Source organism: Rhinocladiella mackenziei, assembly GCF_000835555.1.
Source record: "Rhinocladiella mackenziei CBS 650.93 unplaced genomic scaffold supercont1.2, whole genome shotgun sequence".
Lineage (NCBI taxonomy): Eukaryota > Fungi > Ascomycota > Eurotiomycetes > Chaetothyriales > Herpotrichiellaceae > Rhinocladiella > Rhinocladiella mackenziei.
In genome coordinates this window covers 2,462,267-2,488,965 of record NW_013550603.1, presented here as the reverse complement: position 1 = coordinate 2,488,965, position 26,699 = coordinate 2,462,267, and the positions used below count along the sequence as shown (strand labels likewise).

At 51.0% G+C, this 26,699-nt stretch overlaps 11 protein-coding genes across 11 annotated transcripts; 5 read left to right on the top strand and 6 right to left on the bottom strand.

Moving 5' to 3' along the window:
- Positions 1 to 263: 263 nt before the first annotated feature.
- Z518_02691 (uncharacterized protein) lies at positions 264 to 1,902 on the top strand (the record flags this gene model as incomplete). The annotated part of the gene is made up of 2 exons (XM_013419718.1): positions 264 to 300; positions 404 to 1,902. 2 exons carry the CDS (start codon positions 264 to 266, stop codon positions 1,900 to 1,902), a joined length of 1,536 nt encoding a protein of 511 aa, XP_013275172.1.
- Positions 1,903 to 3,118: 1,216 nt separating this feature from the next.
- On the bottom strand, positions 3,119 to 4,207 carry Z518_02690 (uncharacterized protein; the record flags this gene model as incomplete). The annotated part of the gene is made up of 1 exon (XM_013419717.1): positions 3,119 to 4,207. The coding sequence occupies one exon, from the start codon at positions 4,205 to 4,207 to the stop codon at positions 3,119 to 3,121; it is 1,089 nt and encodes a 362-aa protein (XP_013275171.1).
- A 339-nt stretch (positions 4,208 to 4,546) lies between these two features.
- Z518_02689 (uncharacterized protein) lies at positions 4,547 to 6,184 on the bottom strand (the record flags this gene model as incomplete). Its single annotated transcript, XM_013419716.1, has 3 exons — positions 4,547 to 4,650; positions 4,700 to 4,837; positions 4,897 to 6,184. 3 exons carry the CDS (start codon positions 6,182 to 6,184, stop codon positions 4,547 to 4,549), a joined length of 1,530 nt encoding a protein of 509 aa, XP_013275170.1.
- A 1,887-nt stretch (positions 6,185 to 8,071) lies between these two features.
- On the top strand, positions 8,072 to 10,726 carry Z518_02688 (uncharacterized protein; the record flags this gene model as incomplete). Its single annotated transcript, XM_013419715.1, has 1 exon — positions 8,072 to 10,726. One exon carries the CDS (start codon positions 8,072 to 8,074, stop codon positions 10,724 to 10,726), a length of 2,655 nt encoding a protein of 884 aa, XP_013275169.1.
- A 712-nt stretch (positions 10,727 to 11,438) lies between these two features.
- On the bottom strand, positions 11,439 to 13,781 carry Z518_02687 (uncharacterized protein; the record flags this gene model as incomplete). The annotated part of the gene is made up of 5 exons (XM_013419714.1): positions 11,439 to 12,660; positions 12,718 to 12,928; positions 13,477 to 13,509; positions 13,584 to 13,663; positions 13,720 to 13,781. The coding sequence occupies 5 exons, from the start codon at positions 13,779 to 13,781 to the stop codon at positions 11,439 to 11,441; spliced, it is 1,608 nt and encodes a 535-aa protein (XP_013275168.1).
- A 968-nt stretch (positions 13,782 to 14,749) lies between these two features.
- On the bottom strand, positions 14,750 to 15,243 carry Z518_02686 (uncharacterized protein; the record flags this gene model as incomplete). The annotated part of the gene is made up of 2 exons (XM_013419713.1): positions 14,750 to 14,802; positions 14,850 to 15,243. The coding sequence occupies 2 exons, from the start codon at positions 15,241 to 15,243 to the stop codon at positions 14,750 to 14,752; spliced, it is 447 nt and encodes a 148-aa protein (XP_013275167.1).
- A 28-nt stretch (positions 15,244 to 15,271) lies between these two features.
- Z518_02685 (uncharacterized protein) lies at positions 15,272 to 15,588 on the bottom strand (the record flags this gene model as incomplete). The annotated part of the gene is made up of 2 exons (XM_013419712.1): positions 15,272 to 15,399; positions 15,471 to 15,588. The coding sequence occupies 2 exons, from the start codon at positions 15,586 to 15,588 to the stop codon at positions 15,272 to 15,274; spliced, it is 246 nt and encodes an 81-aa protein (XP_013275166.1).
- Positions 15,589 to 16,013: 425 nt separating this feature from the next.
- Positions 16,014 to 17,630, bottom strand: Z518_02684 (uncharacterized protein; the record flags this gene model as incomplete). The annotated part of the gene is made up of 1 exon (XM_013419711.1): positions 16,014 to 17,630. The coding sequence occupies one exon, from the start codon at positions 17,628 to 17,630 to the stop codon at positions 16,014 to 16,016; it is 1,617 nt and encodes a 538-aa protein (XP_013275165.1).
- Positions 17,631 to 18,943: 1,313 nt separating this feature from the next.
- On the top strand, positions 18,944 to 19,534 carry Z518_02683 (uncharacterized protein; the record flags this gene model as incomplete). Its single annotated transcript, XM_013419710.1, has 1 exon — positions 18,944 to 19,534. The coding sequence occupies one exon, from the start codon at positions 18,944 to 18,946 to the stop codon at positions 19,532 to 19,534; it is 591 nt and encodes a 196-aa protein (XP_013275164.1).
- Positions 19,535 to 19,833: 299 nt separating this feature from the next.
- Z518_02682 (uncharacterized protein) lies at positions 19,834 to 24,463 on the top strand (the record flags this gene model as incomplete). Its single annotated transcript, XM_013419709.1, has 2 exons — positions 19,834 to 20,181; positions 20,237 to 24,463. The coding sequence occupies 2 exons, from the start codon at positions 19,834 to 19,836 to the stop codon at positions 24,461 to 24,463; spliced, it is 4,575 nt and encodes a 1,524-aa protein (XP_013275163.1).
- A 614-nt stretch (positions 24,464 to 25,077) lies between these two features.
- Z518_02681 (uncharacterized protein) lies at positions 25,078 to 25,536 on the top strand (the record flags this gene model as incomplete). Its single annotated transcript, XM_013419708.1, has 1 exon — positions 25,078 to 25,536. The coding sequence occupies one exon, from the start codon at positions 25,078 to 25,080 to the stop codon at positions 25,534 to 25,536; it is 459 nt and encodes a 152-aa protein (XP_013275162.1).
- Positions 25,537 to 26,699: the final 1,163 nt, after the last annotated feature.

Here is a 26,699-nt window from a genome sequence, read left to right as displayed (position 1 = left end):
CATTACCTTACCCCTTGAGAAAAGAAGCTGGGCCTTGGTCAAATTTCGACCAGCACGACTCGAAAGAATAAAGCCTCGAAATCAAACTACTCCGGATCAGTATAGGTCCTGTGGTACAGTTGGAGAAAAAAAGGGGAAGAATAGGCAACCAGACAGTCCCATAGAGGTATGTAACAACTTATCCAGGTGCTATCATTGATCTTGTAAACTTTGGGCTCGATTCAATTCTTGTGTATGAGCCATAGCAAGCTGGTTGTAAGAAAATGGACATAGAAAAGTTCGAAAGATTGCGCCCTCTTGGTACGACCCCTGGGCTGGGTTGACCATTCCGCGGTTACTACACCCATCCGTTATTCTGTACCCCCTTCTTTTTGCCTGGCTGGATCTGATTCTTATGGAACAGGTAGACTCGAGCAATACTCCACAGCACGACATGACTTGAGATTCTACCTTCACGTCGCCATCACGGCGTCGTATATGCTGACTCTGCCAACCACGACTAGCACGCCGACCGATCCTCAACCTGGCGTGCTGAGAACGTACATCTACCAAGCCTGTGCAAGGGCCATTGGCAAACATCCCATCCTCTCTGCCATCCCTGTCGGAGAGAACACGCAGTCCCCACAATTCGCGAGACTACCGGAGATCGATCTGGAGAAATGCGTGCTGTTTCAAGAGCGTCAACCGAGCACTCCGGCACCAGATCGAGACCGGGACGTTGAATTAGACGAACTCCTCACGATTCAACATAATACGCCGTTCGAACCACCCGACCCTTTCTGGCGACTATGTATATTGACGAACTTGAACCCCACATCCAACGATCGGTATCGATTCACAGCAGCATTTGTCTTCCATCATGCCCTCGGCGACGGGACTTCCGGGATGGTGTTTCATAGGACTTTCCACGAGGCGTTGTCCCAAGTCCTGACGACCTCGTCTTCGTCGGCTGCATACAAAGACCTGAGCACGACTCTAAAAGTACAGTCACCTACCACACCCCTCCTCCCCAACGTGGAATCCATCCACGCCATGCCCGTCACCATCTTCCATCTGCTCTCCATCCTCTTCCGGGAGAAAATCTGGTCCCCACCCCGCGACCCGGGTTTATGGACAGGCTCCAAAATCCTAACGCCTCTGGTCAACAACGTACGGCATTTTGCATTCTCACGCTCCGAGACCACCGCATTTAAAGACCTTTGTCGCGCCAACGGCACCACGATCACAGCAGCCCTCCAGACGCTCGTTGCTGGCGCGCTGTTCAGCAGTCTCCCCGATAATTGGACGAAGCTTGAGTGTCGAGGCGCGCTATCTGCGCGCCGGTGGCTTGCAGACGCACACATCGATGACGATAGCATGGGCGTCTGGATCCAGGATCTCAACGAGCGGTATTTGCGCGATGAGTTCCAGACTGATCAGATTGCCAAGACCTTATGCTTGCTACCGTGGAACGAAGCCCGACGGTCCCGACGGACGATGGAACAAACACTAGCTTTGAAAGGCCAGAATGCTGGACCGAATTTGTTGAAGTATGTGGATGATTTCCAAAAAGAACTCTTCTTGTCGAAGGTTGGGAAGGAACGGGGGTCGAGTTATGAAGTTTCGAATCTAGGGGTGTTCAAGAGCAAGAGTTCCCCAAAAGGGGAAGAAGTGCAGAGGACAGATAAAGGGGAGGGTAGAGCGGAAGCGGAGGTGGGCAGGATGATCTTCACACAGAGTGCGAATGTTACGGGGAGTGCGTTCGAGGTCTCCGTCGTCACGGGGCAAGATGGTTGTTTGGTCCTAGGGGTTTCGTGGCAGAAGGACGTTGTTGAGGACACGCTCATTGAGAAGGTGATCGATGCTGTCAAAATGGAGGTCAGGCGTTTGGAAACAGCGGCAGCAAGCAGGTCGACCGATTGAAGATTGAATCTTCCTCTGGCTGTAAGTCCTAATGATGCGGTTTGTTATATGGCTTTGGAAGATCCGATAATGGTAATAGGAATTTGTGAGAGGAGTAAATAGCATGATGATGAGAAGAACTACTTAGCAGAAATAATATTGATACTTAGAGGGAGCCTCTCGGGAGAGAGACTCTTGGCAGAGAGTTTCGGACAACAGAGAGTGGGTCTGGAACTGTCTGCGCACCCAATTGGCCCTTGTTGTGCGAGCGTTGTCCGGAGGTGCTCAGCGCACCCAATGGGGGGCTCGCCAGAAGTCGTCAACGAAGGAAGTGGCCATGAGGGCGACGGCAACAAGAGGGGTTCAAAGTCAAAATAGGCACTATAACGCCAGGAAAGTCCGAATCGAGCGACAACGAGGTAAAGAGCCCGCAAATGACCAAGGTATGTGAGCGCCTCAATTTTGACGTTTTGATTGTGTGGCTGTACTCTCCGACCAGCTAAGACCTATGCCAAGGCGCTAGTAACTGGGATATACAAGCTTGTCACACCGTGGTCGGTGGGGAAGCAAGAAGGAACAAGAAAAGACGAATATTTGATATGATGGCTCTGAGAACTTCATCCTTGGGAAATATATCACGGGGAAAAAAGAAAGGTCAAAGCAAGGGTTTCTCTTTTTGCTGACCATGACAGGCTATAAATTTGCACAAATCTCCCGAATCTCCTTACCATCTCCATCTGCGTTCGGTAAGTCGCGTGAACACGAGCAATACCAAAGCCCACCAGACCTCTGCTTCAGTAAGCATCCGTCCTCGGCCTCGCCGCCAACAAAGCCAATCAAATATCAAAGATGCCGACCCATATTCCCCGCATCTCACCAGAACTGCTGAGCAACATTCTCTTTGGTCTTGCCATGTTCTTCGTCGGTATATATGCTCTTTGGCAAACTCACCGAGCAAACCGTCAGATGCCAGGTACATAGCCTTATGAGACTTATTCTAGAGCTGAACTGACACAAGGAACAGATGCCACCATCGAACTGCGCCGTCGAAACACCGATGCGTCCGACCATGGTCTTCCTACAATCACGGTGACTGGCGTAGGAAAACACAAGTGGGCCTGTGGTCTCCTCCTTTGCTCCTGGGGAGATCAGGTACAGCTGGACTGGTTCACGGATACACCATACAACATGGAAGGACAAGGAAAGGACAACGGGAAGGGCAGGAGTCTCGGACAACTCAACCAGAATTCCACCCCTTGAGGAATGACAACACATTTTCCCCCAAATGTTCAATCACATAACCACCCTCGAGGAGTATGAGAACAGGCATTTCCCTTAGCCCTTGTCTCGTCGCCCTCGCTATTGTTTCATAGTCTTCGGTGTGAATTTGAAAGCCCCCCAACGGATCCGAATGGAAGGTGTCAAAGCCAAGACTGACAATCAAGAACTCGGTCCTGTACTCGGCCAGCCGTTTCACGCCGTACTCGAGTTTCTCCAAGTATTCCCCAATGGGACTGCCGACTTTGAGAGGCATGTTGATGTTCAACTCCTCTCCTCCTCCTGTGCCTCGCTCGTCTTCCGCCCCAGTGTAGTAGGGATATTCGTCTTCTCCGTGAATGCTGACGTACAGGACCTTGGGATCGGCGTAGAAGATCTCTTGTGTGCCGTTGCCGTGGTGGAAGTCGATATCAAGGATGCCAATCCGTGCATCGGGATTCGACGCTCGCCATGAGCTCACGGCCAGAGCGGAATTGTTGATGTAGCAATATCCACCCGCACGTTGACCGTCACAATGGTGTCCGGGAGGTCGACAGAGAGCAAAGACCGTGTCGACATCATGGCCGGGAAATCTTGACAGCATGTCGGCGCCTTCGCAGGCGAGATTGGCGGACGCAATGATCGCTCGGTAGCTCTCTGACATGATACTGGTGCTCATGTCAAAAGCGTAATATCCCGCTCGCGCAAAAGGATCCTTTGGTGGTTGTATCGGTTTCCCGACGGATGTGGGGAACCAAAAACATTCCGATAGGACATGTCCGTCTTTTTCAATCAAGCCGGCCGATGTCCATTCTTCGTAGACATCTCGTAGATGCTGAAGATACCCGTCATTGTGGGTTTCCAAGCTGAGCCGAGTCACCCGAGACGTTCGCTCATCCTGCCCCAAAGAGCGGAGCTGGATGGTGCGGACATCATACTCTGAGATGCGCAACGCCTTCACGATCACCTCCAGTCGTTCTGGTGATTCCAATGCCGGAATGAGTTTGGAGCCCAACAATTCCACGGTGTTGTGGAGGAGAGTATCAAGGTCGAAGAGGATCACCAACATCTTCAACGATGTCTGCTGTCATCGGTTCTCTGATCGCGAGCATGGCAGAAAAATCACAGACTGGAGTTTATAGGCGCTTCACGCCGTTATCTTCACTCCCCGTCACCAACCCGGAACGGGGTGGGTGGTCAAGATAGACTGGAAGTGAAAGAAAAACTTGTGTGCGGCTGATATGGATCCTTCCGTCCCTAGCCTGGTCCCCCCTGGTCGCGGGTCGCCTGTTGCCTCGGGAAAAGCGAAGGGTACTTTTCTGCCGAGCCTCCAGCACGTGATGGCGAAGGTCAATCTTAAGGGGGGAGGTGGCATCGAGTAACCCAAACCTTCCTCCCGCCTCGCTTCTCAGAAGTTCGACGAGAACATGCCATCGTAGACGGGGGGTTGCACCGGAAGCGACGATCGATGAGGCGGCGGATCTGATGTTGGGTCGGGAGGAATTCGACTGCCTACCACACATTAGACCCAACGCCCCAGGCAAGCCGCTTTCCCACTTACTGTTATTGATAATATTTTCCAGCATGGCATTCTTCTGGCGAAGTTTGCTGCAAGTGTCCTTCATGCTCTGAACAGCCCTTTGCTGTGATTTGGTAAAGTTATCCAAGACCACCGCCATTTTGGCCATGAAGACTTGTCCTGGACGGACATCAGTCAGCCTTGAGCCGAGAGGAGTTCCCAAGTTGTGTAGTTCTTACCAGGCGGGTCGAGATCTGCCGCGAGTTTGTCCCCCAGTCCATCGCCATAATGATGATTGCTCAAGCACCATAGCGCCGCATCGTGAACGGCTCTGGTATACTCCTCCACTAACGGCGCCACATCATTCTGTAACGGGCCCTCATTACCGATCAACGGGTCGGGAACTGTTTCGGGCACGTTGCCCAGATCGTGAAAAGTCGGTTCCTCAGGTGGTGGAAGAGCCGGTGCTGAATCATTGTCGATCAAATCAAATCGAAAGATCGGGTGATTGTCAAAATGGGGCTGATTCAGCGCATTTGGGCCTTGTGGCATTGGCGAGGTATTGTCGAACATCTGTTGTTCACCGATCATATTTTCGTTCAACATGCTGGGGTCAATCCCCATGCCGTCCCCGGAAACGGCGTACTGGGGGAACCCTGCCGGTGCGTGCATCGACTGGTCGGTCATCGTAAATCCGAGGGACGGGTTGTTCGCATCGAGTGAATATTGTATTGGAGGACGGTGTGGCCCTCTGCCCGTGGGTGCGTGCGTCGGCGTCAGATCGTCCGGGAAGCTGGGGAACTGTTCTTGTTCGCCCGGCATATCGAATTGTTTTGACACGTCCCCGAGGGCCGCCTGAGACCATTCCTTGTGATCGACAGACAGAAGAAGGCTGCGGTCGTCAGGCTCACCCAGGCCGGGGGGTTTTTGCGCGGGGATATAATTTAATGGAACTCCTGACTCTGGCCCTTCGTCTGCTGGCGTCGCGGCCACAATGAAACCACCATGGCCCGGTGGGTGCAGCAGTCCTGGGCTCGGAATGTTGAGGTTGAAGGTTGGATCCGTGACGGCAAGGGAAGACTCGTCCTGAAACTCGTCCTTGAGATGAGGCCGTTGTTGACGGCTGAAGGAGTCAGATCTCGACCGGGATCTCGACCGGCTGACTTCCCGACGAGCAAAGCGACGTAGGTTTCGGTCTTCATGGGGATGGAGATTGCCATGCTCGGCTCCATGAGGCCGGGGTCTTCGACCGGGACGACTGAAATCGTAGACGGATTTGCCCGAAGCCGCAATTTGCTGCAGTCGTTCGTCTCGGCTCGAATACTTTGCAAATCCCCATTGCTTGATTTTGCGCTCCCATTGGCGCGGAGTCGCATCGAAATTAAAGTGTTCTTTCATGTACTGTGCGGCGCCCTTTCTCGTCATGTTGTGGTCAATGTAACAGATCCGGAAGTTCTCCTTTTGCGCCTCCCAATCCTTTTCGTCATGGTGATTATCGAGAGCCTGCGACTCGTCCTCAGACGCCATCATGACCACAACCGATTTCGCCGTTGCCGCAAATCCGACGTCGACAATGAGGTGTGTCTTCAGCCTGATCTGGAATCAGTCGCCACGTGAGCTGTCAGTCAGCTTGGCTTTCCGCAGACAGCCAATGTGTCTCCAGATGAGGCTTTATGATACGGATGTCAAGAGAGGAGCTTCATACATATGGAATGACATGAAGACCACCTTATCACCGATGTTCAGTCAGGGCAGGGGGCGCCAGCAGGAGCTGTGCAGGTCGCGAAGGGTCCAAGTTGTTTCGCATGTTCCGTCTCCTTGCTATTTGGCCCCAATCATCGATGACAGAGGAGCGCTGCGGCTGAAATGTCGCAGGTGACAGGTGGCGCGCCGAAGTAGTAGGAAATGCCCGGCTCAATACCTACCCCGGCCGCCGCTGGGACCGTAAAGACCAGTAATATCGAAGGGTGGCTGGTGCCCGTCTAGGAACTTGGGAGTTGGCAGTTTGCCTGAACCCCTCATACTTGGTGAGCGAGTTTGCTTAACCGTATTTCCGGGAGCATTGGCTACGGTATAGCATAGCGATATCCTCAGGGCGCCTTTTCAACCGAGCCCAAATCCACATCCCGATGATCCCATTTCCTTTCCACGGACCAACCATCATGGACAAAACCTCACGTCAAGCCAGCTTCTGCCTGAATACATTTCGAACTCATGAGTAGTGCTGGCCCACCACCGACCATGATGGCACCCCCGATCCTGATTGATATCCGTGGACTGCCCAAATCCCTCCTTACTCGATCGCACACCTGGGCATACTATGAGTTCAGTTCTTTCTACCATGGGTGATTTTATGTGTGGTGATTTGGTCGAGTGTGTCTGCTGGCATCGACTCGATGTTTGCCCTGCCTTTTGCACGTTGCTATATCATTCTCGCCCACCCCGACGCAGCAAATGGCTTTGACTCATTAACGAAGCCACACCTCTCTTTCACGATAGATAATCTAGCTGATCTAGCCGAAATCTGAGTCATGCAACCGTTCCAAGCCATCAGTTCATTCTTCGGGAACTCCTGGAGCTATACCGTTTCCGCAATCTTGTCACTTGTCTATGCCACCCTCAACGCGTGTCAGGCTTGTGTTCGTCCTCTCTGCAAATGTGAGTATTCAACCAATGGCTTCATTTGGATTCCATTGAGCCTGGAGCTGACGGTCTCAGGGTTTGGACATGGCAAAGACCAGCATTCTCTGCCGGCGGACGACAGTGACAGTCCTCCGTCCTCCGAACCTTCCGCGACGAGTGTCACGGCCAATCCATCGGGCCGAACTTCGCCAGTATTGTCACCGCCCGGCTCACCACCTCTTGTATTAAGCACAAATGATCCGAGAGACTTTAGCGGAATTGGAGCAAGTTTCCCTGAGCAGGCCTTTTCCGGATGATAAGAGGAATACGGATTGGATCAGCACACTGGGGTAGATACCTTGTTTTGGGTCGGGGGTGTTCGGTGTTTGGCAACAAGGAGGCATAACGAGGGACGCGGGTGTTGGCGCAAAGTTTGCATTTGGCTAGGGAAAAGTCTTTTCATTGGTTGCTTTGGCCACGTTTTGCTATGTACCATCGAGTATGAAACCTTAAAGTGTCGTAAAGGGTGAACGGGCACTTGAAAATTCGATGTCATGTGATTTCGCGATTTCGGAGCGTTGAAAGACCGCGTTCCTGAAAGCCAAGCCTGATCATGCCTCTGGGTTGAACGACAACACCATGAGAGGTGTACTCACACTTGCTAACCATCTGACATTTTCACCAACTCGGCCCCCCCCAAAGCTGATGCATTTGCTACTGTGTCCATGACCATTTGGTGTCGCATTGGCCCTAACTCGTTTGCCCCAATGGGCACTCTGTGGCCTTCCCGCCATGTCGACGATTGTTATTCTCTCTTCGTCGCCACCTCGAGCCTTTGCCCGGTCACCCACCCCCTCTGAGCTTCCACCCCCATTACCCTCACCCGGCTCAATCTTGAGCGATGTTACGGAAGGTTTGAAGCGGTTCAAATCTGTAAACAAGACAAGAGATGGATTTTCCGATGGTTTCAGCGGCGTCCGTTCGTTGCTTACAACCAAAGCCGGCGTGGAGAACATCCCCCTGCACTCTCCAGGCCAAGACAGCTTCCAATCGACAGGCTCAGCGTCTGTGCCAGAGAGCAGCGCGGACGTTGCCACTGGAGCAAAGTTCCTTACCACGACACTGAGCTCGCAGAATGAGCAGCATTCTGAGCATGTCAAAAACCCCGAGTCTGGAGGACAAATGTGTTATGAAAGCCCTGAAGCCTCCCGTCAGGCTAAAAATTTTGATTTTCCCAATGACGGCACTCATATACCACAATCTAATTCCCAGGCAGAGTCAAGTTCATTGCAATTGGAAAAGGCTTTACCAAGGCGATTGGACTGGACTCCTGCTAAACCACATGCTAATGCTTCGGCCAACATTTCGGACTTGGAAGAGCCGTCTGTCGGATTTTCCAAAGATCTTCTGAATTATTTCACGTTTGCTAAAACCCTTGCCGGAGAATCGGCGGACAAGATAACAACGAAAATCGATACGCGTGGGGAACCAACAAAGAGAAGGCGCATTGATTTTGCTATGACAGCCGAATCACATAACAAGGCGTCGTTGCTCTCAGACATCTCAAGCAATCGCGAGGAATCAAAAAAGGATGGAGGCAAGAAAAGAAATAAATCGCCTTCCAAGAAGGCGCTTACAATAACTGGTTTAGCAACCTCAAATTATGGTGATGAGCAGCAAAAGGGCAGAAAGACTGCACCAATGCTGGAACGTCTGACTGCAACCCAGCTTGGTGCGGGATGCGAGTTGGAATCCTCCATGGAGAAAGCCAGGAAAAAGCCTGCCAAACCAAGAGCATCCAGCAAGAAGGCTCCCACGAAGAGTCGATTGGTATCTCCAACATCGGCGCTGAAGGCATTTGATGATCAAGAAATGCTCTTTGGATCAGCAAGTCAACTGGCCCGTGACGAATCGCCGACCTTGATGAGAGATACTCCAGAGGTCCTCAAGCGGTCAGAGTGCTTCCTGTCGTCTGATCCCATTTCGTCCCAGCAGACGCCGCCATTCTCCATCGAATCAATGTCGGCCAAAAATTCTTGGGGCACCAATAGATTCGTGAAAAGAAGAAATCTATGGGGAGCTGCTGGTCGAGATGAAGACAATGCACTTCTGCAGGTTGACACAATTGATCTGATAGATTCTCCTGCCGTACGTCTAGCTCTTACCGGGAAAGATGCCCTTGTTCAGCCCGCTGTGCCTGGTCATCAGAAAAATGGAACTGTTCGGAAAGAAAGGACGATATTGTATCATGATGAGACCCCGTTAACTAAAAAAGGTGAATCAATGGTAGACATTGACGACATTGTCACGCCTGCGTTTCAAGCTACAATCAACTCACCAACACGATTGCACGTGAGATCGTACCATACAGCCAGACCTCTGGAGGCACCGCAGATACGACCTGGTAAAGGGGCTCAAGACGTTGACGAGAATTCAAGAGAGAAGAGCGCTCCACAAAAATCTGCAACCTCACCCGTTAGACCATCTTATGCAGGCTTCTCAACTCATGACTTACAGAAGCAATTATCCGCGTACGGGTTCAAGCCTATCAAAAAACGGGAGAAAATGATTGAAATCCTTGATAGATGTTGGGATGACAAGCATGGCGTGACCCCCGATGAAGAAGAAGAAGAGCCCGCCGATACAACGAAGCACGGTGATTTCCTAAGTAAGGTCCACGATATTTCTGCTCGGCAAGTCCCGAAAGCGAAGAAGGCACGAGCGAAGCGCAAATCAGAGGCTTCTGACCCGACTCCAATGGAACCCGAGGAGAGGGAAAGGACCGAAACAATGTCAAAGGATCCCGTGAGCGAAGCAGAGAAGACTCCCCGAAAGCGGGCGACGAAAAAGAAACTTTCGGACGAGACCATCATGGATGTGAATGATATTGACTCCCTTTCCCTCAATGTTGAAGATGAAGGAGGACCGGCGGAAAAGATAATCATGAAGCGGAAGAAGAAGACCTCGAACGCCAGAGCCCCTTCACGACCTAAGAAACCAGCAACACCTCCTCCTACACTACCCTCGATCAGCTTTTCGCCATCTCCTGCCTTTGAACCTCTGCCTGCAGGCCCATCGGTGCAGGACCCTTCGACATCAATTCTACCCCCGACTTCGAGGAATCGCGAGATCACGACCCCCGGTGCATTGACACCCGCGCAAACCCCAGCCTTGCCAGACATCCAAACACAAATCCGCGCCGCAATCTATTTCACTCCTTCAAACCCTGACAGGGTAAGGAACCACACTCTTTCCCCGACCTGGCGCGAAAAGATCCTCATGTACGACCCGATCGTGCTTGAAGATCTGACCGTCTGGTTGAACACGGAGGGCTTCAGGCTTATCGGGGAGGATCGAGAAGTGAATCCACTTGAAGTGCGGGCCTGGTGCGAGCAGAATGGGATTTGTTGTCTTTGGAAGGGAGGATGGAGAGGACGTGGAAGATGAGGCGAGGGCGATTGAGGCTTCTGAGACCAGGAATAGAGTAAGAGTATGTGGTAGAGAATAATGCAAAATTGAGCCTTCGGTGTACCTATTACAGTCAGACAGCCTATTTGCCCAGGAACATGACGAGAGAAGTAACCAAAAGATTGAATGAAAGAAGGAATGAGTATATGTATATGACGTATGTTAACGAATGACTGTGATCAGATTAGATCAGTCCAAATAAGCCCGTCCATCCTTCACCCATAAGTAGTCTCGTCGTATTTGCACCCCGATCGCGGCGTGTGTCTCGAGGAAAGACAACAAGCACTAGTAGTTCCTAGATGAAAGAAAAGGATTGTCGGAAATCATGGTGGATCCGGGCAAACTTTGTATTGTGGTCTGGCTTGCCTCTGAACAGGACTGAATGCTGATGTGGATGATTGATGTCGCTTGTCGATACCTGGTGGAAATTATTACGGTGCTGGGAACCATGATCTGGTTGGATGCGTCTGCTGTCGTTTCTTCCCTCTTCCTTACCCTCTTCCGCCCCCGATTGAATTATACCTGTGGCTCGAACCAAGATGCTCTGTGTTCCAAGGAACATTTTTGAGAGAGAAACTCCGAAATTCTTTTCCCTTCCGATCACCCGTCGCAAATAATACCGCTTTTCCCCTGGTATCAAATTTGGATCGCTTCCTTCTCTTCCTTTTTCATAGCCACAGGTACCTCGCTCTCAGAAGAACTTGCCCTTAATCTTGACCTCGCTTCTCTCTACGCCGTCGGTGTCAGTATAGATCTCTCTTTCACCGTCGCTGACACCCGAGCTGATTCCGCCGGTGTAGAAGCTTGCGGTCGGAGCGGCAGGTTTTTCGAACGCCTCGAACGGGGTACCCTTGAACTTCGCCAGACACCATTGCACAGCAAGCCGGGATCCGAAGGCCGCAAGAGCCCAGAGCAGACCTCCCACAGGGGCGGCAACAAATGCGCCGAACGCGGACCAATCGTTGGCGTAGAGTCCTTGCTCGAGAAGCATGAGATTTCCTGCCAATCTGGCGTCGCCGTCGTAGAAGACCAGCCCAAACAAGAACACGGTAAACATGCCTCCGAGTCCGCCGACCACGACCTCAAAGCCGCGCCAGGCGTAGGCTCGCTCGTTCAATCCAATCACCAAGCATGGGATGCTTGATGCAGAAATCAAATCCGAGATCAGGTAGATCTGCAAGATCGAAGGTGATTTCAGCGCCACAACGACAACGGGGATGATCACCAGGACAACAGCGGCGCGGATGAACCAGAAATTCAACCGGTTCCGGAAGATGTCGTTGGACCCTGTGCTCACCATGGCGGATTGGAAGGAGTCAAAGGCGGCGGTGGACAAGCAAATTGTCATGACGAGAACGATTCCAATGACCCAGGCTGGGAGCTGCTCTAGGAGCAAGAAGAATGCAATGGATGACTCCTCCGGAGGGTCTCCCAGTGCGCCGGACCAGCCGGCCAACAGGCCGGAGACACCGACCACTGCGAGGATGATTGCGACTGCCACCGTCGCCACTCCCACGCCGATGTACAGGTCCTTGTCTGTTTTTGCAGCAAATGTGCGCATCCAGAAGCCTGAGATGAAGAAGTCGTTCGTCAAAATTGCCACGGGAAGAATATAAATTAGCTGCCAGCCCAACAAGCTTGCGTCGAGGTATCCACTGCGGTCAATCAGGTCGTGTTGAATGTCTGTCTCGACACCGACTGTGATGCAGCCGACGATGATGAGTCCAACAACCATGGCACCTTGGACGTTATCGGTGATGAAGGAGACTTTGAACCCGCCAAGTGATGTGTAAATTGTGGTTACTGCACACTCGACGATGACCGCGGGGAGACCATTCAGGCCTGTCAAAGCTGTGACAATTTGTTGAAGGGCTGAGAGCTCGGCAACCATGTAGAGGAAGAGTGTTATTAAACTGCAAAGAGTTAGAACAAACTGCGCATTGGTGACGGGATCCTAATCATCCTCATACGTCAAAGCGGATAGGTAAAGACTCGTGATTACGCCATATCGCTGGCGAGTCCATTCGGTGAGCACGAACCCCTCAGGGCACTTCCTTCTGATAATAGGGCCGAGCCCAGCGAAAACCAGTAGTGGCAGAGCGGAGGATAGACTGTAGACCACGAGTCCCTGCACACCAGCGATGGTGGAGATCTGTGGATACGAGAATAGGATACCCGAACCTAGAGCTAGACATCACCAAATTAAAGTGCCGTTAGTACGTTCGATCAGGATGTCGGGGAAGAAGGGGGGTTCTTGGGAGCAGGGGAGAAGCGGCAGCACGTTTCCCACGCAAGCATTAACTTGATCGAGTCATAACGGTACAATCTCAGCATTGTGTCCGACATTGAAACTCGTTCATCTCTGGTCTCTTTGGAGAAGGATCAGGTGGATGAATGCGAGGAATGTCCACACAAGCGCCCGTAGTGCTGCACACTGGCCTTGCGCCTTTGGCTTCAAAAATTCACACAACATTCCTATCCTGTATCTCCGCGGGTGATTTCAGGTTGATAGTCAAATGCATGCTTTTTATCGGCCGAGAGCACAAGACCAATGCCGTTGATGCAAGCGTACGAACCTCAGATAGCCCTTGTTCAAATGACACCCAGCAGAATTGTATCGGTCATTGTGGTCTTGAATCCATGAAATCCTTTTGTCTGTGTGTCGTCTCGAGTGTAATGCCCTCCTTTACTGCCGCTTCAGGCCAATGCTGCCTTCCAAGCGCACTCACCCGAGGCGATGAAGTTGAGGGCCAATGGTATGCCTGGAGCGCGTTAGTAGGGGGGCATTTTGCCGTGGAAGAGAGTGGGAAGGATGTCATGAGGCTCGACTTCTAACCCTTCTGCGTTCGTAATGTGGCGAGGTATTCGCCTTTGGTTTGATGGCGGAGAGTCCATGCGACGAAGAGGCCGAAGACGCTGAACAAGAAAGAATTAGTTATGAATCAGTCGTTGGGTAGGAGAGAGTAACGCACAGGAATAGGCTATATGTGGTGTAGATGATGGCGTTGGACGCCGGTTGAGATGGTTGACCCATGGTGATGTTTCGCGAGCAAGCTAGTAAATTGGAGAGTGTGGATTCCTAGGTTCGAGAATGAAAAAGGCACCGAGGAGAGGTATTAGAACTTTTATCTCTCTTTGTGCCGTCTTAATGGTGGGACCAGATGATTGAAGAAAAAAAAGGAAAAAAGTCACAGCTGTGGGGCATACCAAACAGGGCATTTACTCAAATCTTGGGCTACCCCTCTGCACGTATCACGCCATTCTCCAAATGGAGATTCGAAGGTTCAAAAGTCGGGACATATTTGTCTCTGTCTCAACTCTCCGCGGCAACTTTGATACTATGATCCGTTTCATGCCAATGTCCATGTCGGTATCTTATCCTTGATCTTCCTTGCGATCTTCGACTCGCTCTTGTACCACACCTAGAACGGCCCGGAGCATACCGAATTTGGAGCAAGCCGCTCATTCGACATGAACACGAGTTGCCCTCTCGCATGGGTCTTGCGTGAAATCAATCGAGCATCCCTCTCAGTTAGCTTCTCCACCGAGATAGCTTTTGAATTTGACGGCGTCGATGATATTAGCAAAGCGAAAATAAGTGGAGCGAACCGAGAATGACAGTGAGAACACAGGAACCTAGGAGCATCAGCAAAGGCCTGGTGCACGGGAAATAAGGACACTTACTAGGCTCATTGTGCGTTGCAGCTGCACCCAATGAATCGAAACGAGTAATATGGTCGCCCTCTTTACTGTCTCCATCCTCGCTTGCCTCGGTCTCAGTGCTAGCCGTAACGACGATGGTGGGAGAATGAGTGCCTTGAAAGAGCACAGTGCTGCTGTCGGTCTCCCGCGTAGTTCCAATCTTGTCGTCGTCATTATCCTCTGGCTTGGACTCTGGGCTGACTGATGTGGAAGATTCCCTTGGAAAGAGAGCTTTAACCGTAGTGGAGAGGAGTGTGTGATGGCTTGACTTTTTCATCCGGTGTGGTGGTTGTGGTATCCTCAAAAGGGCTCAGTGTCGGGCGTTCCAGTCTGGCAGTCATCAGGTTGTGTTCCTATAACGAGGTTAGTCGAAGAATTCGAGGTAATAAGTAGCTCTTACCAGAACTGCCACGTTCAATGTTGGAGCTGCGTCCGTGAGTAAACATTGGTTCCCTCGACATGCGGAAATTTTCCATGTCCTTGTCCCATGTATCCATTGGATTCCTTCTCCATCTCGGCCGTGGGCGCCATCTTAGCCTTCTATTCCAATTCGACCTTCTTTCCAAGAGCGAGTTCTGCGTGGGAGTCGTCTTGGGGGAGGAAGAGGCCGCTGAATCAGCACGAATATGGGTATTCTTCAGTGTGAGCTTAGTTTGAGATGGAGAAGAAGTTTTCTTTGCATCGTCCTCTTCCTGAGGAAGTGGTGACTGGTTGTTGTCTCTCGGAGACGAATCTTTTGGCAACCCACTCATTGTGTCACCCTCGGTCTCTTCGATAGAGCCAAGCTGACCCATTTTGTCGTTCGTAGACAATGTCTGAGAATTAGGGAGCCGTTGGAGGAGCACGATGGCCTGTAGAAGGACTCGCTGCAGCAGAAGTAGTGGTGCTGGGCACTGCTAGAGTGGTGTAACTAGAGTCAGGTTCTTTGTATGAGGCAGTGGCAGTCACACCTGGAGAGGATTCCTCGTTCAAGTTAGCAACAGTTCCTGGGTCACGATAGGTTATTGTGTGACATGCATACCTGACTGTTTTCCGTAGTTTGATGACGGCCGAGCGTTTGGGCTCGTAGATAACGGGGTTCCGTTGATGATTCGCTGGAAGGCGTTGGTGTGGTCAAGGTTGTCAAATGGCGCCACCATGTTGACAAATGTTCCTCTGTAATGAACCTGGCGATGATGAAAAATATGTTTGGTGTAAGTTGTTCTTGTTGCTGTTGTTGCACGATCTGGAAAAATGAGGATGGAAGTCTCGAGGGTGAGAAGTAAATAAAAGATGGCGTGACGCGGCGGGTGAGGCACATGAGAGAACGTGCGACAACAGTGCAGGAAAGGCGACGGGCAAGTCGTATGTAACCGTATCGCAAGAACTTGTGAAGAGAGGGCAACCGAGGGGGATTGTGATATTTAATGGCTTCACATTGAGGGAGGGCAGCACGAGGGGAAAAGGGGTCAGATACAAGAGCGGCAAATGCTCGGTTCCAGGGGGGATAAGGAAAACAAAAATCATTGTTGCTCACTCTTTTATTTCGTACAAAGAAGCTCAATCCCAACCGTTGCTATGCAAATCATGATGGTACTGGCAAGAATTCCCAGTTTCTTTCCCCCTCAGTGATATTCTCTTTCATCACTTGGAGGCTTTGGCGTCCACAAAAGCCAGAGTGGGTAGCGATCCTTGTCACTTGTTGAAAAGAACCGCCGTCCTCTGATTTCTCATCGGGAATCCAAATCGTTTCCTCCACTTCTTGCCACGGTACCTCGTACCTCCTTGGGTTGTATCCCGGTGCACCGGTGAGAATATCCAGCAAGAAGTGGACTGGCGTATAGAGGCGCTCAAACCGTCGAGTGAAACCCAATAATGACAACGTTTTGGAGTCATACGCCACCCGTACAAAGGGGTTCGAATATATCCCCGAATGTCCTGGTTCTGGGCTCTGGATATCTGCCTGAATGAGACAACATTCTGAGGCGTCCCAATAAAGATCCTTCTCCGCACGGAACCTGTAAGGAACGGTGAGATTGCCGGGGCTTTGATTTCCTGCCGTTACTGGTTCAACGTCTTGACCCGGTCGTTTCTGGAAAAATCGGGCATCAAATGCGACCATGCCGCCCCAGCAACTTCTGACTCGGACAGCATCTTTGCCGTCGAGGATGTCCTGGTGGGTTCGCTCGTCACCGTTGGCCGAAAACCATGGAAAGAAGGGCAATCCCATGCTGTAGCCATCCATATCTCTCGTGGCAAAAGTATCGTAAAATTTGAACGCGTTGATGAAATCTACCGCACATGCGGCTCGATAATCGGTGGTCCCTTCTGCCACGGTGTGCGTTGAGAATAGCAATTGCGCCGCGTCGATCGGGTGAAAAACCACATCATTTAGATATAGAAGCTTGTCAAAGGTCGTGTTGGAAATTTCAAGAGGCCTCAAGGCTCGGTTTCGCACCTCGGCCAAGTATTCGATGCGTTTAACTCGTTGTGACCCATCGGGAGTGGTGATGTGAGGTAGTTCATCCAACTCCAGATGATCCTCAAAGACCAGCTCGTGGTCACAAGGTACTCGCTGCCGGAGGTTCTCCAGCGCTTTCTTCGCCTCCGGGCCCGAGTCATTCACATATATCGACAGAAATGCATTCTTCGGTCCCAACAATTGTATCAAATCCAGTACGTTCTGTGCCCAATCCCCGCTACAAAGCTTTCCACCCTTGTCGTAGATGCTCGCTGCTATGAATACTTTTTGGTTTTGCAAATTGACACGGCCCGGACTATCAGAAGCCAGTGCCTGTTCTCGCAGAGCTTGATAATGGGCGGGCAGGTGAGTGTATCCCGGGAAGAAAATCGCTCCAACTGCGAGGAGAATGAAGATAGTCGTGAAGAGGAGGTAGATGAACAGGGCAAATTTTCGTAGGAGGAATCTCGGAGAACATGAGCAACAGCGCTCTCGACGCTTTGCCCGGACCCATACACGCCTCTGGCGGTGTGGTTTGCGCAGCCATGCTGGTGCCAAAGATGCAAAGCGGGCAGTCACCGCAGGATTGACAACACTGGACACATTCTGGCCAGGAAAGAGATGGGACTGCGGATCATCATAGTGGTAGTCGTGGTCATAGGAGAGAAGATTTGATTCTTGGTCTTCCGAGGTATGTGTACTGGTTCCCGATAGCTCATATTCATCATCCTGATAATTCATGGCGTGCGGGGAACCGGGGGAACGAGTGGATATGGCTAGGGTCGTAACCAGGGAGATCGAGTCGCCATAAGATGAAAGGAGGAGGAATCCAACAAAGACTGAGAGCCAACAGCCTGTAGATATAAAGTAGAGGCTGTGAGAAGTGGGAAACGTGGAAGAGGGCGCATGCCTGGGGTAAGGGGGAAAACAAGGCGACCTTTAAAGAATGTATGGTGGTATTAGTTTATTGATGAAGCAAGAAACAGCAAGCACGTTTGTGCCACAATCCTGTTTGTCATTGCGATAAACTAGGCGCAGAGGATCATTTGCACAGCCTCCCAAGATTGGTTTAAATTATAATTGCGGAATTCTCGACCCTCGTATTCATTTTTTTTTCCCCAACTACGTAAGTCCTGTCCACTAACCAACCCTTGGTGTTCTCGACAGCCCCTTGAGCCATTGGGCTGTTAGGTGCCGCAGACCAATCAAAGGTCGCCGCCCTGTCAGCAGCACGTCAGCAGTCCCCTGCCCTTGGGAGCTTTTTGTGTTTTGCCCTGACAGGCTACAGCCGTGGATCTCATTTCTCTTTTCCGAGGCCTTGTCCGCTGAAACAAATCACTCGCCTACGAGATTTGCACCTGAATCAGGAATTTAACTCCAAGGCGAACTGCGCGAGAAACCCCTGTTTTCGTCGAATTCGATAGCCGAGTCTTCTGCTTTGGTCGATTTAAATTTCGTCCCTGTGAGAAACACCTCGCAGGGAACACCTCAATTAGGCCGTTCGGCCCCCCTTTATCGAATATTCCCCAAGGCGTCGTTAACAAGAGAAGGAGCCCGAGTACAATCTCGAACCCAGGATTGCACACGTATGGCGGACGCAGGAATCATCCCACCGCACATCCCTACCCACGTAGAGTGGGAGGAATCCTCACTGCAGCGATGACGACTTGTCCTATAGTACATCGTCTCAAATGACCATGATCAGGTAGGAATTAGTTCAGGCATGGACGACGGAAGAGCTTCGGATGACAGGGCTTGCAGCCCCCAATGGGTGTCAATCATTCTCTTCCAGATTCTTGGAGCAACCGAATTTCCAATCGAGCGGACCGCTCCTAATTCGGTATGCAGAAAGCGGCCGGGCTGCCATATCAAGCTCTCCCCCGCTACCAATACCCCCCAGACTTGGTTATGAGCAACCAAAATGAGGGATTCTCGTCTTCTATATCAAGCACCATCAAGGACGTTTTAGCCTGGCAAATTCACGTAGAACAGCTGACGAACTTGTTTGTAAATTCCCCTGCCACCGTCAACACACTGTCGACTCTTGGTCGGAAATGGCTTGGGTCTTCAAGGCAGAACACCTGAATCACGCAATTCCTGACCTCTCGGGGTCCTTCCAAATTACTTGCCCTCCTGGCACTGACATCTGGGATAAACCTCCTTTAACCCACTCATTCAATGCGCCAATAATATATCAAATCACAACCAAAAAATCTTTCAAGACCGCCCAGGTCTCAGTCTCGGCGCATTGGAAGGACAAGTACGATCAGGGCGGGTTATGCCTCGTTATCAAATCGGCCGATGTCACTCGCTGGGTGAAAACTGGCGTTGAGTTCCTGGATGGACAAGCCAACGTGAGCACCGTCGCAAAGGACCAATGGTCGGATTGGAGTCTCAGGCCACTGCTGGCGGAGTCAAGCAATCATGCCATTATCGAGATGGAAAGTGCAGGCGATGGCAGCCTTTGGGTGTGGCTTCTGGCCTCGGACGGGAAGAAATCTCCGTTGAGAGAAGTGACTTGGTGGGGAGATCTTGACAAGGACACTGAATGCTGGATTGGGGTGTACGCAGCGAAGCCCGCGCCTCATGGTGAGAAGGATGATCTGGTCGTATATTTCGAGGAGCTTTCTATTCAGTTAGAATGAAAGAGATGGGAGCCAGGCATGGACGCGCATTGCTGTTGCTCGATCATGACTATATCACTCGGTTCACCTAAAAGTGCCCTAAAGTATGATCTTTGCAGCTAAGGCTTGCGGGATTGGACGCGTTTTCCGGACGCGTTTGGCAATCATCTCCAATTTTCTCCTCCACTAAATTCGATTCACCTGCCAGCGCTTTGGCGCCACCCTCACCACACCTGCAACTTCTGGAATTTGACGCAAGCATACCTCCTGTCGCCCTCGCGCCATTCGAAAATGATTATCAGCTCGTGAATCTTTACACAATGCCTATTCGGCGTCGAACTACTACTACCGCGGCCGAAGCTGCGTCAAAAGAACGAGCTTATGATATTCCCGGCCTCGAATTCGGCGAGACTCTTTCATGGCGCGCTGGCAAGGCGATTCCTGTTGCAGAACTCCTGGCACGATTACAAAAGCTCGCAGCGGAACTACGCCACTTTGACCTTGACCAGGTCGATTCGCGCTCCTTTACGACACTTGCGCATGACCTCGCAAATGCGAATCTTCTAGGACACAAGGATAAGGGCGTGAGAGCGTGGACTGTATCATGTATAGTGGATGTTCTGAAGATTTGCGCACCGGATGCACCATTCGTTGACAGTCAGCTCAAAGTGAGTATACCCGAACATTACACGGCGTCTCGCACACGACTAATACCCCTCCCAGGACATCTTCACTGTTACCATCAACTCCATTCTTCCTGCTCTTGCTGAACCGACCAACGCCTACAATGTCCAGCACATGTACATATTGAGCTCCTTGGCCGAGTCGCAGAGTATTTTACTGGTGACTGACATTCCGAATCACGAGAATTTGATCGTCTCCCTTTTCACTACAGCATTTGATATTGTTTCTGGGTCAGGCAACAACACCTCCGGAGTGGAGGTCTCAAAGAGCGTGGAATATCATTTGAAGAACCTCCTCGCTGCAGTTGTGGATGAAGTAACCTTACCCCAAGAAGTCACCGATATCATTATATCCCAATTCATGCGCGTGGATGCTCGAAATGTCCGGGAACAAAGTGCAAAAAGCAAGAAGCGGGATGCGTTGGATAACAAACAAGGGACTCTGCTCCTCAAGGACTATCCTCCAGCCTATAATATGGCCAAGTCACTCTGTACCACCTGTCCTGAGAAAATGACCGCACATATCACGCAGTACTTCGGTACGGTCATTGTGGATGCAACTGCTACTACATCTGCCAATAGCTTCTCCAAACCATCACATAGAAGGATTTCTGACCTGGATGACTCGGACGACGACGAGCAAGAAGGAATTGCAGATTTGCGGAAAGCTCATCGTCTCCTGAGGGAGCTATGGCGGGCATGTCCCGATGTCCTTCTCAATGTCATCCCCCAAATCGAAGCAGAATTCTCTGCTGATTCGCCATCCCTTCGCCAGCTTGCCACCGAAACTATAGGAGACATCATGGCTGGCATCGGAATCGCACGACTTCCTCCTTCAGCGCCCCTTGACCCCGCTGCCTACCCCCTGCCGTCGATAGAGCAGTCAGAGGCCCCTCAGCAGACGACCAATTCCTTAGTGACACCGGCTTCCCCCAAGCCGTTTGCTACAGTACATGCTGCAGCGTATCAGACTTTCTTGGGCCGCCGGAATGATAGATCACCAGCTGTCCGTGAGGCATGGGCCGTTGCGGCTTCTCGGATACTTTTGACGGCGGCGGGAGGTATTGGACTCAACGATCAAGAGCTTCAGGAACTACTCTCCGGATTCGCGCAAATGCTCCGCGATCCCGAGGAACATGTCCGCTTAACTGCCGTCCACTCCATCAATAACTTCAGCTATCTGGCTATCATCAATACTCTCGGCGCAGACGGAGGGCTAGCCAAGCCCGGCACTGTTCTGTCCACGTTGATGGATCGTGTCACTGACCGAAAGCACAGCGTCAGAGAGGAAGCGATTGAATTACTGGCTCGAATTTGGGGTGTTGCCTCCAGAGATATCGAAGAAGGCGTTGAGATTGTGAAAGAGGTGGTGGGGGACATTCCGAATCGTTTATTCCGTGCTTTTTATACCAATGACGCGCACGTTCATGCTGCACTCGACAAGGCTCTTTATGAAAGCTTGTTGCCGCTCGCATTTCCACCCCTCAAAGTACAAATTTCTCGGACAGACAGCCAGAAGCAGCGAGCGAAAGATAAAGATGAAAACTCACCAGAAGGCCCCGTTTCCGATCCGGATGCCATCAGAGCCCGCCGGATTTTGACTTTGGTGCAAAGTCTGGATCCCAAATCTCGTCCCGTATTTTTCAATCTTCAAAATCGACAGGTTCAACTAAGCAAAGCCATGACAATTTTTTTACGGACATGCGAAGATTTCAATGGTGGTGTTGTTGATGACAGCGCCTCTGAAACAACGATCAAAGACCGCCTCACCCGCTTCATCGATACCATCTCTAAGCCTTTCCCAGACCCGACCGGTGTCGCGGCAGAGCTTTGGAAATTCGCCAAACAGCACAATCGTCGTTGGTATCAACTGATAAGGTTTGCCATGGGCGCCGAGCACGATTATCGCACGGTAACCAAGGCCATCAAAGAGCTCACCAAGCGAATTCGTGAGGGTCCAGCTAATTTGCAATCCCTTCTGGATACCATCCTGTCTATCCTGTATCGTTGTGCATTGATTACCTACAATCGTAGCCATGTCCCAACTATCATGGAGATATCGAGAACCGACGAAGGCGGGTTGGGAGACGTTGCCCATGAAGTCCTCAAAGAAATATCAGCTCGCAATCCGGAGATCCTCAAATCCCACATCCAAGCGTTGTGTTCGGAAATCGAAGAAAGCGCACCTTCAGGTTTGAGGGGGGAAGAAGTCGGCGCGGCTGAGTCACTCAAAGCATGTGCAGGGTTCACTCGAAAATATCCCTCTGAAGTGCCAAAGGACCGTAAATTTCTCAACGCGTTGACTCAATTTGCGCTGTTCTCGAGATCTCCTCGGGCTGCAAAGCACGCTGTCTCGATCGTGATGATGGCGGCCGAAAAGAAGGAGATGTATGCCAAAGATGTACTATCGAAGGCGCTGAAGCATTGTCAACCGGACTCTCCGAATTTCCTAGCTCGACTATCAGCCATTTCCCAGGTGTGTTTGCTCGCTCCTACTGTTGCTAGTATGGAGGCAGGTGCCATTCAACAGCTGGCGGTCGCAGACATTCTGCAAAAGAATCGCACGCCCGGTTCGAAGGCCGACCCAAATGCCTGGAGCGACATACCTGATGACGAAACAATATCCAAAGAATTGGCGTTGAAGATCCTTGTCAACCGTTGTCGGTCGCAAGATGAGAAACTCGATGCCGCCGATTTTGAGCAGTCGGCCAAAGATGCTATTGGCCATCTCTCGTCTTTGATCGAGAATGATGGTGAGATAACTCCTTCGAAGGACACCCCTGCTGCACAGAAGAACCGCTTACGACTCACCGCTGTCCATTTCGTCCTCAAGCTTTGCTGTCACAAGCGGAAGTGCGAGGACGCAATCACTCCATCCGTATTTACATCAATTGCCATGATCATGATCAATCCTCCAAATCCAGTGCGGAGCGGCTTCGTCAACTACCTCAAGAAATACCTCGGCCAAAATCGCCTTGCTCATCGATGGTTCACCGCGTTATTCCTCCTTGCTTATGAACCCGACATCGAGCTTCGAACGTCGACGATAACCTGGATCCGAGCTCGAGCACAGTTCTATGCGAGGCAACAACTCCAAGCCAAATCGGCAGACAAGAGATTGCATCAGAATGTCCTGGAGTCAATATTTGCGCGCCTCCTTAGCCTGCTCGCGCACCACCCAGACTATCCAAGTCCAGAGAGCCATGACTTTGATGGAGAGTTGCTGGATTTCTCGAAATATGTTGTTTTCTACCTTTTCACGGTTGCTACAGACGACAACCTGTCGTTGATTTTTCATATTGCCCAACGTGTCAAGGGCGCGAGGGACGGCATTTCCAATTCGGATGATGCTAGCAAGCGACTGTACGTTTTGAGTGATCTCTCTCAAGCCGTCATTCGAAACTATGCGGACCTCATGCCGGCACACGCGAAAGGTGTCAACCTTCTCCAGACTTGGCCTGGCCACGTAACTCTTCCCCGGTCTTTGTTCAAAGCCTTACCAAGTCACGAAGCCGCACAGGAAATCGCCGAGAAAAATTATCTGCCCGAGGATGTCGCCAGTGGACTTGAGAAATTAGTCCGAACCTACGTGAGATCCTTGAAGAATGCTGGCCAGCCTGCCAAGAAGTCGACCGTGGGCGACAAGAAGAGAAAGAGTGACGCTGTTGGTCGAGATGATGACGGCGATGGCGAGGAGAGGAAGAAATCGATCAAGAAACCCCGGAAGGCCTCTCTCGCAATCAGAAAGACACCCAAGCCAAAGCGAAAAAGCTCCGAACCTTCAAGCCCGACAATGCCATCAAGAAAGAGTGCCCGTGTCTCAAACGCTGTGTCTTATGCCGAGGCAGATAGTGACGCGGATGACGCTGAAATGGAGGAGGTGGATCGACTTGCAAGCACGCCGCCCTCTTATCGGAAGAAGAAAGCCCAGGTCAAAGACGGAGAGGCACAACGAGAAGACGAGGACGAGACAGTCCATGATCCGGATGAGGAAGTCGAGGGGAGAACCCAAGAGAATGGCGGCGAAGAAGAAGAAGAAGAAGTTCATGTGCATGAAGACGAAGATGCAGCTGATGAGGGTGAAGATATAAATATGACAGAAGAAGAGAAGTCGTCACCACCGTTGCGGGAGAAGAGAAACGCTAGAGGCGAGAGTAAGGGACGGGAAAAAGGAAAAAAGGCGACTCCGACCAAGAAGACAACGCCAGAGAAGAAGCCAGAACAGTCAACACGAACTACGAGACGGACTCGTAGTACGAAGAGATGAGTCGGCTGGGCTGCGATGGAATTGATTAATAGTTGCTGTGTTTATCCAACATCAATAGGCATCATGTCATTGTTATTGGGAGACTATCAAAAGGTTTTTCGCTGCCCAAGTCACAGGTCGGGGAAATGTAGTATGATATGAATGTGCTGCGTATGTTGGTTATGATGGGAGCTAAGACGAGTCAGGTGCATGATGACCGTGTAAAGATAGTATGAGTTGCTCAGAATCACCACGCGTAGGCTCATGAAGAGGCAGTTTTTTCCCCCTGAGGTGCTCAGCCTTGAGGACTGAGCAGGTCGATTGCACGGATGAATATCGGACGGACGACGCGGTGGCTTGGCACAGTAAAGTGCTTATGTCGGCCTCACTTCCAGGTTTTCACTTTGTCTTCCACCAGCTTGAAATCGCTTCATTCGCCTCGACAAGGGTGCCCGGTTCAGCAATGGCTTTGTTTCTCATATGCAGGACCCTGCAGCTGACAGACTAAAACATCTGAGGGGGACCAAATGGCCCTCCTATATAATAACACGTGCAATCTCGTGAGTTGATGACAGTTGCTCTACTACCTTCTTCACAATTTTGAGAGCACGTTGAGACGGCCTATCTGCGTCACAATGCCCGCCCTATCCTCAATAGTCATCGATGCACCGTCCGACCAGGTCTGGGATGTCCTCATCGACTTCGATCACTGGAAAGATTGGAATACCTGGTTCTCATCGATTCATAGCCATGACCCCAATCCGGCAGTGGGAACTAAAATCACTTTTACAAACAAAACGTCCGAGACCGCCAAACCGGGTACCTACAATGCTCACATGGTCACGTGGGAACCAAAGAAGGAATTCGCCTGGAAAGGAGGGCCCATGCCCACCAGCTTGTCATGGGTTCTTAGAGGTCACCACTGGTTTATTCTCGTGCCCCAAGAGGGAGGGAAGACGAGATTTGACCATGGGGAGCGCATTGAAGGCATGTTGAAATTCCTGGTGCCAAATTCAATGGTCCAGGATTTGATCAAGATGATCAACAAGTTCAATGGCGAGTTGAAGCGAAGAGTCGAGCAGGGGAAGAGGTAGGGACAAAAGGCACAGCGAAGAGTGCGAAGCTCAGAAGGGATCTAGTTGGTTCGTTCGTTCCTTCTCCGTCCAAGAATCTCCCCATGGCCATTTCGAGGCTGACGAGTCCAGGGGTCATCTATCCTTCCCCATGTTGATACCATGATTTCTAGTTCTATCCTTTGTTCCGACCGCGTCTGCATAAACATCTTTGCTGTGCGCCAACATGCTTCAGGCATTGACTCTGCAAGTGTTACTCTGCATCTCAACAAGCAAGCTTGTTTATCATACTGTCCATTCTTTCCCTACCCATTTCTCTGGTTTACATCAGCACGTGAACCGGATGCAAAGCTATTTCCATTGTTCCTACTCTGCTTCCCATCATGGCAAACCGCTCCAATATTTGTTGCCTTGCTAGCCAATCCAAACAGGCCCTTTGATCTGCGTCAAGCGAACTATGGATGTTTCGCTACTTCAAACAAATTGTTGGCTCGTGGCACGAACAGTTCGGCAACCAGACTTCTCATATTTAGTCCGTACTCTTCTCAGCGGCAAGTGGTGGTCTTCTTTCTCGGTATCCTCATCACAGTCAACTTCGTGGTCTCTAACATGGCTTTCAACAGGCGATTGGGAGCAGCCGAGAGGAAACAAAGAAAGAAATTTCACACAGCATGGCCTTTTGATCGCAGAGACAAGGAGGCAAACCGTCCTAGCAAAAACAGGCAGGCCGAAACTCGCGACATTGAGAAAGGTATGAAAAATCTCAATCTCGATTCGCAACAGAATTATCTTTGGGCAAAACATTTTTCTATCAAATTGGGCCAGCTTCAGCAAGTATCTCACACACTCTTAGAATGAAACTGGTAAATCCAAAGGCAAAGCAGCAGCAAACACCGAAATCAATACTGTTCATCAGCAAAATGAAGATTTTAAAGTTCTCAAACCAAAGACACGACGAATAATCTATCTTCGCGAAGGAGTAGCCGAATGCCACTGATTATGCCACGTGGCTCATCACCGCATGGGAACTTGACATAGCCATAATGTCAACTCCACATGTCATCGAACACCACGATGGAGTGCTCCGGGCTCCTTGCCAATAATGCCCAACAAATGCCAGGGACCCAAGGATCGTATCATTGGCCAAGCTCTGCGCACATGCTCAACGCCTCATTTGAGCAAGG